Source organism: Centropristis striata, chromosome 4 (genome assembly GCF_030273125.1).
Source record: "Centropristis striata isolate RG_2023a ecotype Rhode Island chromosome 4, C.striata_1.0, whole genome shotgun sequence".
In the NCBI taxonomy this organism is placed as follows: Eukaryota; Metazoa; Chordata; class Actinopteri; order Perciformes; family Serranidae; genus Centropristis; species Centropristis striata.
In genome coordinates, this window is record NC_081520.1 from 34,135,696 (window position 1) to 34,154,373 (window position 18,678).

The window sequence follows — 18,678 nt, forward strand, 5'->3', positions numbered from 1 at the left end:
CAATCTTGGCTAGCCAGCATTTTAAGTCCCCCCTGGGATGAATATATGTATATGTTTTGAAATTGAAATGAACTGAATTGGATTCTCATGTTGACCTAGCTTGTCTGTGTCACATGTTTGTTGTAAAGTAGGCTTCAGGCAAGCAGATTATTTGCATAATGTGGTTGTTCTTATTCATTCAGATGTGATGAACACTTGACAGAGAATAAAAGAAATAGAGATTGCATTACTGAACAGAAAAAAAGTTTCTTAATTTCATTCTCCTTAATTCATTTCATACATTTTAAATCAATTTGTGTACTTAAATAACCATATTTTACACCATTCAGGTATGTGCTTATGGGTAATACCTCATATTGGGATGTTGGTGACCTTTTTTTCAGGTTAAAGCAAAAAGGTTAAAAAAAAAAGTCTGTGTACATCCCTGTATAAAGTGGTTTATATTGTATTATTTTGTTTGTTATCCTCCCATATTTTCCTCCCTTCATGCTCTGCTTTTGTAATCTTTAAGTACTAAAACATGCATTATGTCCCACATGGTAAGTGAGCATGGACACATACTGTACACACACACACACACATGCAACTTTCTATACATTTTTAAAGGCCATAAATGTCATATTTGCTTTATGTTCAGATGTGACTTTCCAGCCTACTCCAGCTTTGACCTACCGAACTCTCGGAGGCATCCTGGATTTCTACATGGTCCTGGGACCTACGCCTGAAATGGTGGTGCAGGAGTACACTGCAGTAAGTCTTTTTGAACTTCTGGTCTGTGTGTGTGTGTAACTATGTGCATTAGTGTGTGAGCCCATGTGTGTGTGCGTGTGTGTGTTTTGTGTCTGGCCCTGGGCCGCTGTTGATGGACTGCAGCAGCTGGAAGTTCTTCGCTTCATTGCGCTCTCTCATTTAGCCTATCTAAACACACACACACACACACACACACACACACACAGACAATCAAACAAACACTTTATGGACGCCGTCCCGTTTTCCTGCAAAATAGAACTTTTTCTGTGCTGAACTGTTTTGACTTCCTTGTTTGTTTTTCTTCTTAACAGCTGATTGGACGACCTGTTCTACCTGCCTATTGGTCCCTTGGGTTCCAGCTCTGTCGCTATGGTTACGCCAACGATAAGGAGATAGAAGATCTATACAACGACATGAGGAAAGCGGGTATACCCTATGTAAGTTCCTGGACAAATACTTTATTTTAGTTTTTTTCAAAATGTCTGAAGACACGAGTACTGATTACAAGTATGCAGTGGTGGAAGAAATATTCAGATCCCTTACTTAAGTAAAAGTACTAATATTATGCTGTGAAATTACTCCACTGTAAGTCCTGCATTCAAAACTTACTTCAGGGTTAGGGTATCAGTATCAGCATCAACATGTACTCAAAGTATCAAAAGTCCCCACTCAGATTGTTTTATATATTCCAAATATATTGTGTTATTATTATTATTATTATTATTATTATTGTTATTATTATTGATGCATACTTTTATGTGGTTTAATTTATAAATATGTAATTATTTTAAATTGATCCTATTGTTTTATGTCAAATCTCATCCTGAAAAGTAACTAAAGCTGGCAGCTAAATATAAAAAGTACACTATTTGCTGCTAAAATGTAGTGAAATAGAAGTATAACGCTACATATGTGAAAATACCTCAAAATTGTACTTGAGTAATGTACTTAGTTACATTCCATCACTGCAATAATGTACCAGGTACTAATATTTTCAACATAAGAAAAATCCACTACAACAACACATAAATCCTCATCTCATATGTTCTAAAATAACAGAATATTACAAGGCAGATGTTGATGCTGCCCACATCTAATCCAATGAAATCAAAGTATCTTTTCCTGCTTTGGCAGAAACACTGATTTCATTCAATCAGTGTCTTAGCTCAAGGATTCATTTCATTGCCCTGAGACGAACAAATGCAATCTGATAGCTTGTTCTTGCCCGCTGTAGGTTGTACAGTATAAAGACATGCACTCAGTGGAATAGCTTGAGCTAAATCCAACACAACATCCACCCTAGATTTTACAATAAGATCCACTGTATGTGAACAATAACTACATAAAACTAAATTAGATGAAAGAGGACATTGGGATGAGGCAGAATGGAGACATTACATCCAGTTTAACCTAATGAAATGTGACCTCATTTCATTTGAAATGCATTATATTGTAAGTCTTACAGTCTCTTGTACCAGAACGGACAGTGCTCTCTGACATTTTTAAAACATAGCAAGTAATGTTTGACCATGGTCATTTGTGAGATGTAAAAATATAAAATAAAACAAGGCCAGCATCTGAGCCTCTTCATCATGCAGGACAGAACATTAGAATTCCCATCGATGATCAAGTGATCCCCTAAATATGCTCTCACAAAGCTTTAACCCTCAAGTAGCTGACGCCAGCCAAAAATAATCCTGCATCATTAACTGGAATGAAAGAAGCAGAAACTACAGCTACTTACAAAAGCGACACATCAGCTAGCTTTTATAGACCAACCAACCTTAAACTGCTGCTCACATGCCACACCAGGCATCCCAAGCAGATAAAGTTTTATTCTCACTGTAAGAAACAAGAGCCAGAAGCAAGTGAAACCCTCCCTTATCTTACATCTCAGGTGTTGCATGCCATATGCTAAGACAGATTTCCATATGTCATAGTAAGAATCCCAACATTTTACATTACTGTAGCAAAATGTGTAATTATTTTTTCCTTACAGGATGACAAGAAGGCTTTTTAAAAATAAAATGTGCATTATATTATTCCGTCTTTCATTCAAACTTTAATTGCATTCACGTAGTTTAGCAGCTGGGAGATGAACATGCAGAAATGCTCAAAACAAAAAGCTATGCCCTTTACTGTAATTATGTCATACTAATAAGACAAAATAGAAGACCTGGGACATATTATTCTTTTAATGACTGTGTATTGTGTCTTAATTCCTGTGTGGTTCAGATATTTAATGAAACATGGGGTACTGCAATATACTGCAATATTATGTAAATAATACACATATAATTATAGTGTCTATATAGTTCCGGGCCTATTATATTATTTCCATTTCACCTGAAAATAATATATCAAAATATCTGTAGAGAATTTAACAGTTATTTAAATTTGTTTATGGTGCACGAAAAAAAAAAAAGTTCACCTTGCCTTTCAGGGCTTCCGTAAAAATCAAATTTTGTGACAGCCCTAAAGAAATCAAAGTCAGTTTAGTTTCATTTAATTTGAACTATCACTGGTATCTGCTGCAGGATGTGCAGTATGCAGACATTGACTACATGGACCGCCAACTGGACTTTGTTCTGGACCCAGAGTTTAGTGGACTGCCTGCCCTGGTTGACCGTATGAGGGGAGAACGCATGAGGTTCATCTTCATTCTGGTAATGCCGTCATATCATCAAGTATTGATACAGTCACATAATTGGGCACTTGAGGATCACCAACCCAAAGGGCAGGTGTAAATATTACATATGGAATGTAAAATTACTACAGCACCAGTCCATCTCGACTACTGAATATGTGTGTATTTAATTGCAGGATCCAGCTATTTCAGGCAATGAGACAAATTACCCTGCCTTTGACAGAGGAATAGAAGCGGATGTCTTCATCAAATATCCCGAAAGCATCAGTGATAAAATTGTGTGGGGAAAGGTAGGAGGGAATGGAAGGCCAAACAAAATACTCAAGCATAAAGAAAGATTTTTAAAAAATGAAAAATTATGCTTTTGGATTGTGCGGTATCATTTGCTAATGTATTTCTTTTTGCAGGTCTGGCCAGATTACCCCAATATCACAGTGGATGAATCTCTTGACTGGGACACCCAAGTAGAGGTACAATATTTTTCCACATTTACCACACTGAAGCACATCACTTCCTACCTTCCAACATGCATGGTCGCCCATAAAGTTGGATTAATTTTGTTTTCAGACAAACTCTGTCAAAACACTGTTAAATGTGGTTTATGAGATTCATTAATAAAGTGTTGAGAAGATACCCACTTTATATGTCAAGAATAAATCACATTGTCACAATCATTTCATGGAAAGAGGTAAAAAAAAATACTTGATTCCAACTTCATGAGCATCAGTGTCATGTATTATATATAGTAAATATACAATGCATAACACCTTTCATCTTTTGTTGGTATGTTAAATTGTAAGGATTATTTTCTGATTTGACTGTTCCGCTCCCAGAAATTTAGGGCATACGCAGCATTCCCCGACTTCTTCCGCAACAGCACAGCAGAGTGGTGGCGGCAAGAAATCCAAGACTTCTATACAAATACAACATTTGATGGCCTCTGGATTGTGAGTGACCTTAAAGTGACCTTCATCACCTCAATTTGCATGATTTTTGCTTTAATTTCCTGAACCATTTCTTCATCTGTAGGACATGAACGAGCCTGCCAGTTTTGTCCACGGCACAGTTGGAGGGAAGTGTCTTGGTAATCAGCTCCTAGAGTTCCCTCCTTACATGCCACGTAAGACAAATACAATCCTCATGTTGTACAAGATAATTAAGCTATGATATTAACGTCATAAGTGTCTTTAAATGATGAAATTGTATTTTTGTGCTTTGTCTCCAAAAGCATTGGAGTCTAAACACATGGGCCTAAAGCATAAGACTCTGTGCATGAACAGCGAGCAGATACTCAGTGATGGAAAGAAAGTCAGACACTATGACGTCCACAACCTCTACGGCTGGTCCCACACAAAGCCCACCTATGAGTAAGTGGATAACTATCTATATTTATACATGCCAACATCTATATTTTTGGGGGGCGTCTTTAAAGTATGTACTTTTAATATGTATTCAAGGTTTCCGTATGTCCAATCAGTAGCGGCCCACTGCTGCTAAATTATGCCTGCTGCTACTTCAGAATAGGGGATTGTTTTATTATTTTTTAACACGAGCGACTGTGACACTGCCAGAATGCCAAACCCTTGAGATGTCATGACAACCGTAAAAGCGTAGCACTCTGTTAGCATTACTGGAGTTTCTGAGGGAGCCTGGCTGTTAGAGTGGATGGCTAGTTAACAAAACTGGAAGAGAACGAGCACACTGCGGTCAGTCAGCCTCCATTTGTTTTCGTGGTGCATGTATTTACTAAGCGTTACGGTAAGAACGTGTTAGACCCGCCTTCAAAATAAAAGCAAACACATGTAGCTTTCAAAATAAGAGCAAATGGATGTGTTAGCAGAGTCCACCACAGAATTTACAAGTACAGGTAGACTGCCAAAATATGCCTTAATTAAGATAAAACAGAAAAACCCTTATTCTCCTTTATAATAATTCATTAAAATATGCAATGATTGAGATTGAAAAGTGGCATTAGGATCTGCGAGAGCCACCAAATTTAGGCTTTTTGGGCAGATATTTTCTCCAGGGGAGCATGCCCCCAGACCCCCCTACTTTGTTCAGGTCATGCCATCATAGTCTCAGAAAATCCTGTTGGAAACACTGGTTCTAAAGCTCGTTTTGCAGCTGAGTGTAATTTTTTATACTTTTTAAATCATGATTGATATTTACAAGTGCCACGGGGGACAAAAACTCTTCACCCCTACTGCTGAAAAAAAGTCCTAGAGGAAACACTGTGTATTAGTGTGCACGCCAGTGCCCCAATTTATTTATCCAAAATAAAATAATACAGTAACACACACACGCTGCCCACAGAAATCCTCAACAAAATTCTATCTTACTCATAAATAAATCCTTAATCATAGTAAATTGCCATTGCTATTACTTAGTATCTATTATTACGGTGTTCTGCAAGTCTGCGTGTTTTGTCCAAATGGTGTTGCCGTACTCCTGCTGTAGGTAGCACTTGGTGGCTGTGGTTCGGTGCCTGGCAGCCTGCAGCTATAGTGGGTGCCATTATTTTACACTTTATATATATTAACATATCATAATATGATGCAAAAGTATACAATTAAATTAGCTTATGAGCCAACACAAATGACAAAGTTTTCATGTATTTTTGTGATCTCAAAGCAATGTTTGTATTGCTTACTGAACCAGATTACATCTGGAAATAGACAAATTAGTGTAATTATCCCATTCCTACATAATCCGAACACAGTCAAATTCAATGTGTGAGAAGAGAAAATAGAAGAGGAGCAGAGACTATTATTGCCAACACATTAAGGAAGAAAATGCAGCCACAGGAGATGCATAACTGATGTCTTCCAGCCATCCACAGAAATACAGTCTCATCAAATCTTTATGATAATAATCACAAATGTGAAACTTCATCGGTCCTCGTGGTGAAATGTTCCTCTCACCACAGGGAGGCCAGATTGCAGCGTGGGCTACAGAAGAGCCTGGGGAGGCTCTGCACCACTGGGCCTTGAGCCCAGGTGCTTTAACTTGGGAGTTGTTTCATTTTTAGCACCGTGCTGAATTTAACGATCACAATTAATTGGTTATTTCGCCTTCAAAATGAATGTACTTTATTTAAGTGGGAGAAGACACTTTTACATTCTTTGTTGTTTTGTGTCCTCGTGTAAAACACTGAGTCTCTCCTCTCTGTGCAGCGCCCTGCTGAATGTGACAGGTAAAAGAGGCATCGTGGTGACCCGGTCCACTTATCCCTCCAGTGGAAAGTGGTCTGGACATTGGCTGGGAGACAACTTTGCCAGATGGGACCAACTATCCAAATCCATTATCGGTACATCTATCTATAAAAGCAAGAAGCGTCTGTCTGTCTGTGTGTGTGTGTGTGTGTGTGTGTGTGTGTGTGTGTCTAGGGTATATCTTGCCGACCGTTAGTGTTATGTCCACTGACCAAACCCAGCCAGCTGACAATAACGTGACAATCATAAAATCAACGAAGTCAAAAGTGAAGTGAACAATTATGATTTATTTTAACAACAGCAAAAGAAAGACACACTAATGTGGGAGAGGATGGGACAAGTGATTGTGCCAAAAGAAAGTTGACATAAATATAACTAAAGAAGGCCTATCTAAACTACCTGTGAAGGAAAACCAACAAACAAAAGGCCTAACTAACTTCTCAAAAAAAGGGCTTTTCAAAACAATACAGTGGTGGCACAACCAATAAACCTAGTGGATTAACAGGAAGCAAACTACGTGAGTGCAGATGTACAGGGTACCCCAATTAACCTAATCCCAACCTCCCACCACATACCAATTCCCTTAAACAAAGACAGCAAATGCATCAAAAACCAAGAGTGAATGAAGGCCCAATATGTCCTCCATTTTAAAGGGTTTCCTCCATTGTGATTGGCCAGCTGGGGAGGCAGGGAGCCAATAGGAAGCACGGCCTGGCCACGCAGGCAGCAGCTCATCAGCAATCACCTGCCGCTTGTCAACCCAATCACTGAGCGCAGTCTGCGCAGGAATCTCCTGAAAACACCGGAAAGGGGGGAGGAGAAACACAAAAACACATACACACCTTGCTGCCTGACACGTAACAGTTAGTCAGACTGACCTAAGATTTTGTATGTGGCTTGCGCATGGCACGAGGGTGTGCATCCTCGATTTTGAAGATTTTTGAATTCATTTTTCAAAATATCCTCATTATTTATGTAGCAAGTGTATGTAACATTTATGTAGCACGTGTCCGATCGGACGCCTTTTAGGGGAGCTCCGCCCCATTGTGTGATAGGCCTACACCTGGTCAGTAACACAATTCACTCTGGATTTCCACACCTGAGTCATCTCATCTGTCTATTTAGCCTACCTATCTTTCAGAGTTTTAAAATGTGCTACAAGGTTCAATTTTCCCATAATAGTCAAATAGTTTCCAGCAAAAATCAGTGTTCAATGTGTATGTGCTGGATGGTGTGCATACCTTATGAAAAGTAAGTGTTTTATGGAGTTGCAGAGGTTGTAGTGTGTAATGTAATGTACGCATACATACTTCCTACAGGCACTGCACTAGTATAAATAAACTGTAATAAAAAACAAAAAAATTAAGTTGTTATAATCGGTTATGGCAGGCTGCATTATGATCAGTTATCTGTTATGCTTTTGCAAACTTATGAGAATAGTGTGTGTGTGTGTGGTCACGAATCACATGCGTGCAGACTGTCAAACATGAAAAAAAAAAGGAATCTTTAATTTGACATAAGTCCCTATTTTCCTTTGTTCTACAGGCATGATGGAGTTCAGTCTGTTTGGCATCCCTTACGTAAGTATCATCATCTGATCTGGGTTTTGACAAGACATAATCTTATTGATGTGACCTTGTCCTCTCTAAGTAGATTACAGCAGCCTGACTGATGTTATTTTGTTTGCAAGACCCTTTGATCAAAGGACATCTTGCGATATAATGTGAAGCATGTCTTTACAAGCCCCACCCAAACGGAGACGCCTAGCGCGAGTCCGTCATGACTTATAAAAACTTAGATAAAACTTACATTTCTCCACTGGTGTCCTGGCTTGCTCTGACTTTGCTTGTTTGCCCTGCTGTCTCTTTGTGTTTATTTCCATCTCTCTCTTCCTTGCATACTGTCCTTCTGTCGTCTCTCATCTCCTCAGTGCATCTAATAATAATTATAATCTGACACCTCATCGATCCCTATATGGTACATCATTTGCATGCCCCCGGCCCATCCACGGGGTTAGAAACACAACATCGCTCACTCTTGGGGGTGTGTAGCTCAAGGACGTCAGAAACATGATGCTTTCAGCAAAAGTAGTGTGACCCCATTTACTTTGGTTGGAGGGTGCTTTTTTTTATAGTCACACCTGCACCCTGGTGCCCATCTTCCTGTCCATCTCTGTCCCCTCAAACACACCCACACATGCTCTAACAATTTTTTTTGTCCGTCCTTCTTTTTCAGACCGGGGCAGACATATGTGGGTTCTTTAACAATTCTACCCGTGAGATGTGTCTTCGCTGGATGCAGCTAGGTTCCTTTTATCCATACTCACGCAACCACAATGGCAAGGGGTGGAAGGTGAGAGACTTCAAAAGGTGTACTGACATGTACTGCTCGTATTTGGGGTTGTTTTTTTTTTAAATTATTATTTATGTTATTATGTTATTTTGTTTTTTTGGTTGGGGGGTTTACGACATAAGCTGAACTCAACTCAATTTTACTCCCATTTCCCGGAAGAAATACCTGCAGTTACACCTCCATGTCGAAAAAACACTTTCCCTTCTGTAGAACATCAAACCAAACTAGTCAGCACTGGAGAATGGTCTCACTTCACCCATTATCATGTTAGGATATGGGAGAAAAATGCACTGCCAATTAGTATTTCTTTAAACCTCAATAATCACAAGCACAAGATATACAATACAGGTAGCAGAAGGGGAGGGAAAATGCTTTCTGAAATAGGTTTTCGCCAAAAGTCTACATCCGATTAGTCAGACTACAACATCCAAAATACCTGCATGTTTCACATTTCAACAGCCACACAGTATAATGGTGACAGTAAGGGAAAAAGAATAATCATGAAAAACTACTTATACTGAAAAACTGAATGATTCTACTGGATGTGATTACCATTGTGTTTTTTCTACCTTAAACATAGAGCATGTTCAGAATAATGAAAAGAATAATGCCAGAGAATAATAAAATAGTATAATAATTAAAAGGAAGCATGGGAATGCTTTTAACCCAAAAAGTGTCGTTACGCTCCTGACATATTTTCCACACTATGATGTTTTTAATTACAATGTTTAAGTCCTGTACTAGCCCTGCAATAGTCTGGCGATCTGTCCAGGGTGTACCCCGCCTCTCGCCCAATGGGATAGGCTCCAGCCCCCCGCGACCCGACCCCCGATGAATGAAGTCATGTACCTCTATGGAAACAGCACAATCATGGCGAGCAGTAGGGAGAACTCAAACATGTCTTTTTTGCAGTAATACAATAACAACAAGTAATACAATAAGGGGAAAAAAAATTAAAAAGTGTCCACAAGTGTTACCAATACTGATAAAAGAATGGGGCGCCCACATGCTGAACGATTTACATTCAAAAAACCTCTGCTTCCAACCTCTCTTGTCCTCTCCTCTCTGCTCTGTGTAGACAGTGACTGTTGGTCTAAGCTGAGTCATTAATGGCTTCAGAACTGTGCTTTGGAACACAGAATTTACTGGTTTTTCCATGGTCTTTTTTTTTGGACTCCTTTTGAACAAGACAAGTAGAATAGATATTTCACCAAGAATGATTTTGATGAAATATCATTATTTCAAGCTTGGTGTTTGAATTTCAAACAATACTTTCTGTTTTTACCAATTCATGCTATGATAAAAGGTGTATTTTTTGTGATTTGTGAAGTAAACAAGCCTTTCAAAAGCTGCTGAGGGTTTTTTGGATTCTGACGGTTAACACAATTAAGGCAACTTTTGCAATTTTTTGCATTTTGCATGCTCTACTTTACAACAAACTTTTAACAGCTATGACAGCTGTATTCAATCACCTCAAATGATACCAAGCTGGTGCTTGCTGTAGCTTGGGGAATGACCAAAAATCTGCTCTAGCTAGCATGGTTTCTGAAAATAGAGACTCAAGTTGTAGGAATAAACAGTATGCATGTATGTATGAAAAGACATCGTTTTGTTTGCAAAAAATCCAAACCAAGCTGCCTTCACTCCCCACATCTCTCTTAATCTGCCTCTGACATACACAAACACACAAAAAGATAGACCTGTTTGGTGGTGGAGTGTCGGTGGCATTCATTCTAGCGGTGACCTTTAAGAGCGTTGGAACACATCTGAGAAATCCAATAACGCCCGTCCGGAGATCGATCCCACCGGGCGAACTTTCTCTGCACTGGAGTCTGCAATACGAGACAGGACACATACACTGTGTGTATGTGTGTGTCAGTGCCTGTGCTTTTTAACGGCATGGAGTGGGGATATAATTGAATTCTCAAGGTGATCTGGGCACCACTGCACACCACCTAACCTCCACTCCACACACACATACACCCCATGATTCCAATCATTTAATAATGGCTTGCAAATGGGTGTTTAAACATGGAGAAAATTGACAGAAAAAAAAAATCACACACACGCGGCAGGAGAGGGCGGCGCAAACTGACAGTTTGAGAGTCAGAAGTGAAAGGTATAGAGAGGGAACTGGTGGGAGAACAGTAGAGGTATTTATATCAAATAGGAGGAAGAGAACAGAGGGATCGAGAGGTGAAATACTGACAAGCAAATACAGATAAAGGGAACAGGGAGGGGAAGGGGAAGTTCAGAGGCTATGAGACAGAGAAAGAGAAAAAATGATGAGGGATAAAATTGGCGGGGAATAAAACAAGATAGCAATTTAGCAAGTTAAATGGTGGTGACACAGAGTGGTGATAAGGACGTGAGAGCTGGGACAAGGCTGAATAAACAATTTGCCGATTTTGAAACACCTACGATCAAGTGAGAACAGGGATGTGAGAAAGGAGGGTGCACGGCGACCGGAGAAAAAGAAAAATGCACAAACCGGGACTGAGAGATGGAAGAAAAGGGACTCAAGGTCAGCTATTTATGTAGTCTACTGTAAAAACTGTATTATTTTTCCAGTCAGCCATATAAAATCCCCAATCATCAGACAGTTAGTGACTGTAACCTCGGGTCTGCTTAACAAGGCGTTTGACAACAAAGTATTAACACCACAAACCAGACCGGAGGGTACACAAGGTCAGAGACAGTGGAGAGAGAAAGAGAGAGGAGAGTTTTTTTTGCAGAGTCATTCCCAGAGCTCCGTCACGCCTAGTGTCTCTTTGCCCTCAGACAACTTTCAATGTTGACCTTGAGATAATTTCACTGCACCAGCAATATGCTGCAGTGTCCACAGTCATATCAGAACAATGCAACATGAATTAAACAAGATAAATTATCTGACAATAGCACTTTCAGCAGTGTAATCATATTGGAGCTATGCATGTTGTTTTCCACACAAAGGGACATATTATTGTTTGTCTAAATATAGTTTTTATGATGTGTGCTCTGCAATGCAAAACAGAAACCCAAAAGGTTTACGAGGTGGGGCGAGAGAGTAGATTCCAGACTGATAAATGGAGAGAAAGACCAAGCAGAGGAGAGAAAAGATGAGAGGGGCTGACACAGCCAGATAACCTCATTTTTCCTTGCTGTGCACGCGCTCACAATCTGTGTGTGTCACAAGGCATTTCGCCACTATCAATGTGGCCATAAATTAGGTGAATTCATAAGATGGATTCTCCGTCTGCTTCTCACTCTTCAGCACTCCCCACTCTCATCGCTTCATCAATCCCTCCTCTGGTTTTCCACAGATGAAAAGTCTACCTTGAGGGCCCAACAGACAGTGGTGTGACTGTCAAGTCATGCAAGATTTAAGTGACTGAATGTTAAAAAGTATAAATCAAGTTTTAGGGGGATTATCCTGTTGGTGATCTCACTTCTTTGCCTGTTAAATAATGACAGCATCATATAAGCCTGCATGCTAGACTCACTTTTTTCAATAATATTTCGAAGTATAAACACTCCAGATGTACTATTAATAACAATAAAATGTTCTGTGCCCTCGTTATTGGAGATGGGTATGCCCTTATTCATCCATGTTCACATCCGACTTATACATCAACCAATTAATCATTTTTTGCTGATAAATCCATTAGTTTATAAAACTTTTAAAAAAAGAAAGGAAAACTGCCTATTATAAATTCCCAGAACCCATCGTTATATCTGTTACCAAGTGACAATCAGATATGTGTCTTGATATAATCATGAAATCATTGTATTTATGATGATGACAAAGACAAAATCATCAAATCCTCACATCTTTAAACAACTAGCCACAAAGCTTACCTCACCATGATCCAACACCCATGTCGGATATAATTTTTCTAAAGTTTAAACCAGAGAATCCTTGCTTTTCTTTTAAAATACAAGGCCAGAATGAGCACAGGGCAAGATAAACAGCATGATGCTGGTAACTCGAGTTATTCTGAGCCTTGTGAATGAAAGAAAAAAGTCCCACAGGTAAACCGAAACATGAGGCAACACGTCATCGATCCTGCAACTCATCCCTTGACTATCCAGCTTCCACAGAACCTGGTAGGCTGTCTTGATTGAATGCTAGGTGAGTAAGGCAGTGCTTTAGTAGTGTCAGCTGTCTAACCAGACCTGCAAACTTCACATATTCCACTAGGGCATTGGTTGCACCTTTGGGGTCAGGCTTTTTGAGTTCAGTTGTATCAAAGGCTGATACAGTCCTTGGAGTCCAGGCGCCAGTAGAGCACAAAAGCTGCAACAGTATTTCATTCTTGACTGTTACATTGCAAAAAAAGAAAAGTTGGGTGAACTCAAAATTTCAAGGCAACAAACTTCGGTAAAATTTCAAGTTGGACAATTAAACTAAATATTTTAAGTTTGGTTTTGAGTTTGCTCAACTCTGAATTCAGATTTTTGTCAACTCAACACGATTGTAACGCCGCTATGAAATGTCAGCTAATGTTGCGACCACAATTTTGAGTTAGCATTGATACGCTAATGGCTACTCTTGTAGCTGTAACAAGCAGCACCGCTAGCGTCAGTTAGCCGCTAGCTTTCGCTAATGACCAAATTTCACCGCTTTCCAGCATTTCACAACAAACAGATAAGACTTAGCAGAACTATTGTCCCTTGTTGTGAACCCCAACTTAAATATATAAGTAACAACAACTCACAAACTTATTTTTGAGCATACAACTGGCTTCCTTTGTTGTGGTAATTTACATTATTGCCCTAAATGTCAATAATTTATATTTCCAAGTTTTACCAACTTAAATCACTGTTTTAGGCCAAAAAATACAAGTTGGCTTTTTTGCAGTGTACCTTATAACTTTATTCAGAATAGCTGCACTATCTTTGGTAGTTCTTAGGATTTGGGTGACACAATGGGAAGGAATAGACAACAAAATGTATGTATGATACTTTTTCTAGCGACTGGTCTCCCCTCAAAAAAGACAATAAATAGCGTTTTTGCTTGCAGCAAAATACTTTTATGTTTCAGACTGTCTTCAGCCGTCATGTTGCTGACGTAGTAGTAGAGAATGACGGTGATGCAGAGTTTAAATGGCGCGGGGTGGATGGGTCTAACAGACGGCGGACTTTGACTCAGTAGAACAGGCTTCGTGTCCCATGTGAAAACAAAAGTACTTGTTTTTACGTAACTTCAGTGACTCACACCACCCTAGTTATGACTTCACTGCCGACATTTCTATATATTTATTTACTGTTTAAACTGTCTTTTATAACACCTAACTAGGACGTTTTTTGGGTCAGTGGTTTTGTAGCCTAAATTCACAGAAACTGCAGCTATTTTTTGTGTATATAACTGTGTGCTATTTTTAGAGTGCTCCTCTCTGTACAGCGAGTCACGAAACGCTCATATGGGTCATTTTGACAAATGATCATATGTGCTGTTATGGGTGTTATTGGCAAATTGTCCATTTTGTTGTTAAGGTTAGATCTCTAACCTTAACAACAAAATGGACAATTTGCCAATAACACCCATAACAACACATACTAGTGCTGTTTCTAGCACATGGCACGAGCATAATCAGCCCCCATCATTAAGTCCTCCTCACACCAGTTTGATTGTCTGGATGCTAGCTTAGCAACATTGTTTTCCTGGGTTCACCTGATTGTAATCATCAATAGTAATTTCTGAGTTTGTGTTTTGCTGCATCTGAATAGCACTGTGGTCTCCACACCACATGAGCCCAGATTAGAACATGTCATCCTAGTGTCACACACGATTGTGCTTGACGGCTGCAGAAGTCTGCTCAATTCACAAGAAAACGTTAATCACAGGAACAGTTGTTTTGAACATGTCATATTGTGCAGTGGGCTGCCAAAACCAAAAAAGTACAAGAGTGACAAGTTGTTATAATATCAAGACAGCATTTCAACAGTAAAATAAAGAAATAGTCCCTTGAGGATGTCGTCTTTTTTGCTCGCAAGTTTTTGGTGGTCCGTTCTTTTTGCAACTGGCATGCACACGCATTGTCAATGTTCCTATAAAAATAATTGGTATGAGACAAGATAGAGCAGCACTGTGCAACAGCAAAACCGTAAATCATGGCAGTCAACTTGGACAATCTTTTGTGAAAGCCCGCCAGCCACTGCTCGTATTTTGATGCACCTCTATTAGTGGTGATGTGGTAATGGGTTTTAGAGCAGCCAAAAAAGGACAAAGACAGACTCTTACTTCCTACTTTCCACTGGGGATTGCACATCTATACTTGCAACACATGACAAGGACACAGATAATTGGATGAGATAACGGAGAAAAAAAGTGCTCTTCAAAAAAAAATAAAATAAAATAAAAAAATAAGTAAACGTGACTTGAACTTGAAGCTTGACTCCGCAGAACCGGTTTCAAAACATAACTTTGTTTGGACTCATCTGGCTCAGGCTGTGTGGTGTATATGCTGTATCTGTCCTCTCTCTAATTATGGACGTAAAACAAGCTCACACTCACTCATTCAGATTATTTTTATTAAATCCGTTTTGCTCTTGCTCTCGTTTCTACATGTGCACACACACACAACTCACCATGATAATTACTTCCCAATGAACACATCTGATTGTAAGGCATGAAGGTGCAAAAGAAAGGTTACTGAGCAGGGAGGCAGTAGAAGAACTCTTGGGTTTCCAGATAATTACAATCTTGTAAATTTCCTCAGAAAATTAAATGATAATCTGGTAAACTCCTTAGGTCATAAGATAATGGAAATGTTCTGTATTCAACAGTGAGCTGTTAGGCCTGTACTTAGTAACCACTGGGCTACAGTTAATAACTATTATCAAATGTGACCTAGCTAAATTGCAGCTGGGAGAAAATGTCTGTCATTTATATTGTTCTCTCTGATGATTTCTATGATAATATCTTCAGATTTTTTTCTTTAATTGAAAGACAGGACACATACACATAGATTCACACTTAACTGCACACACTGGGAAAAGCCCTGCAAACACATGCATAAACACACAGTCAGATGCAAATGCATGACACAATACACACACGGTATCATAGGGAGGAACATATGGTGATGACATGCTTCAGATGAAAAACTTTGTGATCCTCAGTGTGTGTGTGTTCGTGTGAGTGTGTGTACTTGACCAGACTGATGATTGTCCTTACAACAGCTCCAGAAAATGAGAAAATACTCTCAGATTGGCCCATATCTACAAAATGACAGTACACTGTGTCCTCTTTTTCCGTCCTTGTCTCTTAAGGGGACGTTACACGTGTTGCCAATTAAAAACGAGGTAAATGTCAGTACATTGTGGGCATCATTTATCAGTATAAATGCACACAGGGCATTCAAGTATTTCTGGCATTTCTACAAACCAGCTAGTGTTCCTGTCAGTGTCCCTTCATGCCTGGTAACATTTTAAAGTTATTCATTTTCAGCATGTTGTGAACTCCGAATAGGAAAGAGCCTGAAACACAGTGACAAGATAAGAAAAACGCAGCTGTGTGTAAATGTACATTTATTCCACGGACAAATGTAAAAGTAATTCATTCATACTCTGCTGGCTTTTTCCTGCAGAGTCCTGCATGTCTGTGTGTATCTTTGCTTGTAACTGAGAGAAATGAACCATAGATGGGGCTTTTTGAAATGTACATTTATTGAAACAGTGAATCTGTGTACTCAAACGGGGCACTTGTCTCTAGCTACAAGTAAACGATCTCAGTCAGTGAATGTACATGTATTCTGACTATTTGCATTTTAGATTCCCTAAAACAGGTTGTTGAGCTGTATGTCAGCTAGGGAAATATTTACTCACACATGCAGACGCTTGGTCAGGAATCAGACAGGTCTCCCCTCGACAACATATAACATTTGTACAGGCAGTAAAATACTATTCACATTCATGTTTTAGACTGTCACCCACCAACATATTGCTGACGTAGTTGAGATTGGCTGCGATTCAGAGCTTAAATGGCGGCTGTCACACTCAGAGTGGGAGGGTCTAACGAAGGAGAACGGGGTTGATGTCCAATGTTAAAACAAAAGTAAATAACTTTTTACGCAACTTTTGTTTTGTTATGTAACCTCCATGGTTAATGGTTTGTGAATCACGTTTTTTTTTACGTAACTTACGTTTTTTACGTAACTTCTGTTGCTCACATCACCCTTGTTACTACCTCACTACCGGCTTTTATGTATATTTATTTACTGTTAAAACTGTCAATGACGGCAATACAGAGTTTAAATGGCTGATGTCATATTCGTGTCGGGAGGGAGGGAGGGAAGGTGGACGGGTCAAACAAACGAGGAGAACGGGGTTTGCATCCCGTGTGAAAACAAAAGTAAATTTCTTTTTACGTAACTACCATGGCACACGGTTTGTGAATTACGTTTTCTTTTACAGAACTTCTGTTGTTTCCGTAACCTCCGTGACTCACAATTTGTGAACCAAATTTTTACGGAACTTCTGTGGCTCACATCCCCCTCATACCTACTTTACTCCCGGCAATTACATATATTTATTTACTGTTTAAACTGTCTTTTATAACACCTTACCTTTTTTTTATGTCTTTCCAAAGCTAATACAGGAGACAGCATTTTCAGCTATTCCCTATCATTATACACTTAAGTAGCTAAGTGAAGCTGATCAAATCTGTCTGTAACAGTTTATCATTACGGCATGATACCTAGAGGTTGATATTAATGTAAACTGTGGATATGCTGTGCAGAAAGCTTAGCAACAGTAACTAAGAGGCGGAGCTCAGCGAACTGTCGATTGTGAGCAATACAAAAAGTTCACAAGGCCAAAAAGCTGAGATTCTCTTAGTTAGTCACAAAAAAAAAATCACCACAGTTTTCTTATGACTATTTATTTAGGCTCAGCTATTCATAATCACCACTTGAAACTCTTTTCTTTTTTTCTTAGAGACAAGATCCTGTTGCTTGGGATGCTGAATTTGCCCAGATATCCCGGGACGTCCTGAACATCCGTTACACCCTGCTGCCCTACATGTACACACTGATGTTTGATGCTCACGTCAGAGGAAGCACAGTCATCAGACCACTCTTGCACGAGTAAGCATGGGCTCATAACACACGCAGGTCTTATCTTTTCTTACATCATGGCTAAAGCATTACATGTAATCACTCAATCAAATCATTTAGTTATTACCAGGATAGTTTTTCCCCTGATTTGCTGGCAAGATAACCAGATTTTATACTTCATTGCTCCTCATTAGTATGCAGAATATCATATGTGATGGCTGCTGGACTAAAAACCAATTTAAGTAGAGCTTTCATTTAAGTGCTCCACCACGTTTTCACCACCACAGTTTTAATGCTTATTTTCAACTAGTTATTGAAACAAAGCCTCCCTTATTAGCAACAGATGTTAAGTTTAATGAGAGATTTAAAAACAAAAAAACCTTTATTTACTTGTCCATACACGCCGGTTTGTGCATTTTGCTAATTTTAATAAAATGGCATGGTAAAAAAAAAGATATATAAGAATTGTCTTTCCTGCCATCAAGAAGCCCTTAAGCAAGGCACTTTCTGTTTCAAGCCCAGTGAGACCGTTTAGAGGCTAACTGTAGATGACTGTTGCTATATTCTGCAGCTCCCAGATGTGAACGTGTGGAACTGTATGGAAGAAAAAAAAACATATTTATTCATTTTAAGAGTCTCTTATAAAGTCACAGATGGTATTTAAGGAGCTGGCAGGGTG

The 18,678-nt window shown here is 39.2% G+C and overlaps 1 protein-coding gene across 2 annotated transcripts in view; it reads left to right on the plus strand.

Annotated features, from left to right (window-relative positions):
• The window catches only part of si (sucrase-isomaltase), a 97,925-nt gene that overhangs the window by 65,040 nt on the left and 14,207 nt on the right, over window positions 1-18,678 (plus strand). For both annotated transcript variants that reach the window (XM_059331914.1, XM_059331913.1), the window contains exons 30-41: window positions 638-750; window positions 1,062-1,187; window positions 3,288-3,416; window positions 3,574-3,687; window positions 3,805-3,867; window positions 4,231-4,344; window positions 4,427-4,517; window positions 4,626-4,764; window positions 6,571-6,704; window positions 8,155-8,189; window positions 8,845-8,961; window positions 17,881-18,029. In XM_059331914.1, coding sequence (XP_059187897.1) covers window positions 638-750; window positions 1,062-1,187; window positions 3,288-3,416; window positions 3,574-3,687; window positions 3,805-3,867; window positions 4,231-4,344; window positions 4,427-4,517; window positions 4,626-4,764; window positions 6,571-6,704; window positions 8,155-8,189; window positions 8,845-8,961; window positions 17,881-18,029 — 1,324 coding nt within the window. The remainder of the gene's footprint in view (window positions 1-637; window positions 751-1,061; window positions 1,188-3,287; window positions 3,417-3,573; window positions 3,688-3,804; window positions 3,868-4,230; window positions 4,345-4,426; window positions 4,518-4,625; window positions 4,765-6,570; window positions 6,705-8,154; window positions 8,190-8,844; window positions 8,962-17,880; window positions 18,030-18,678) is intronic.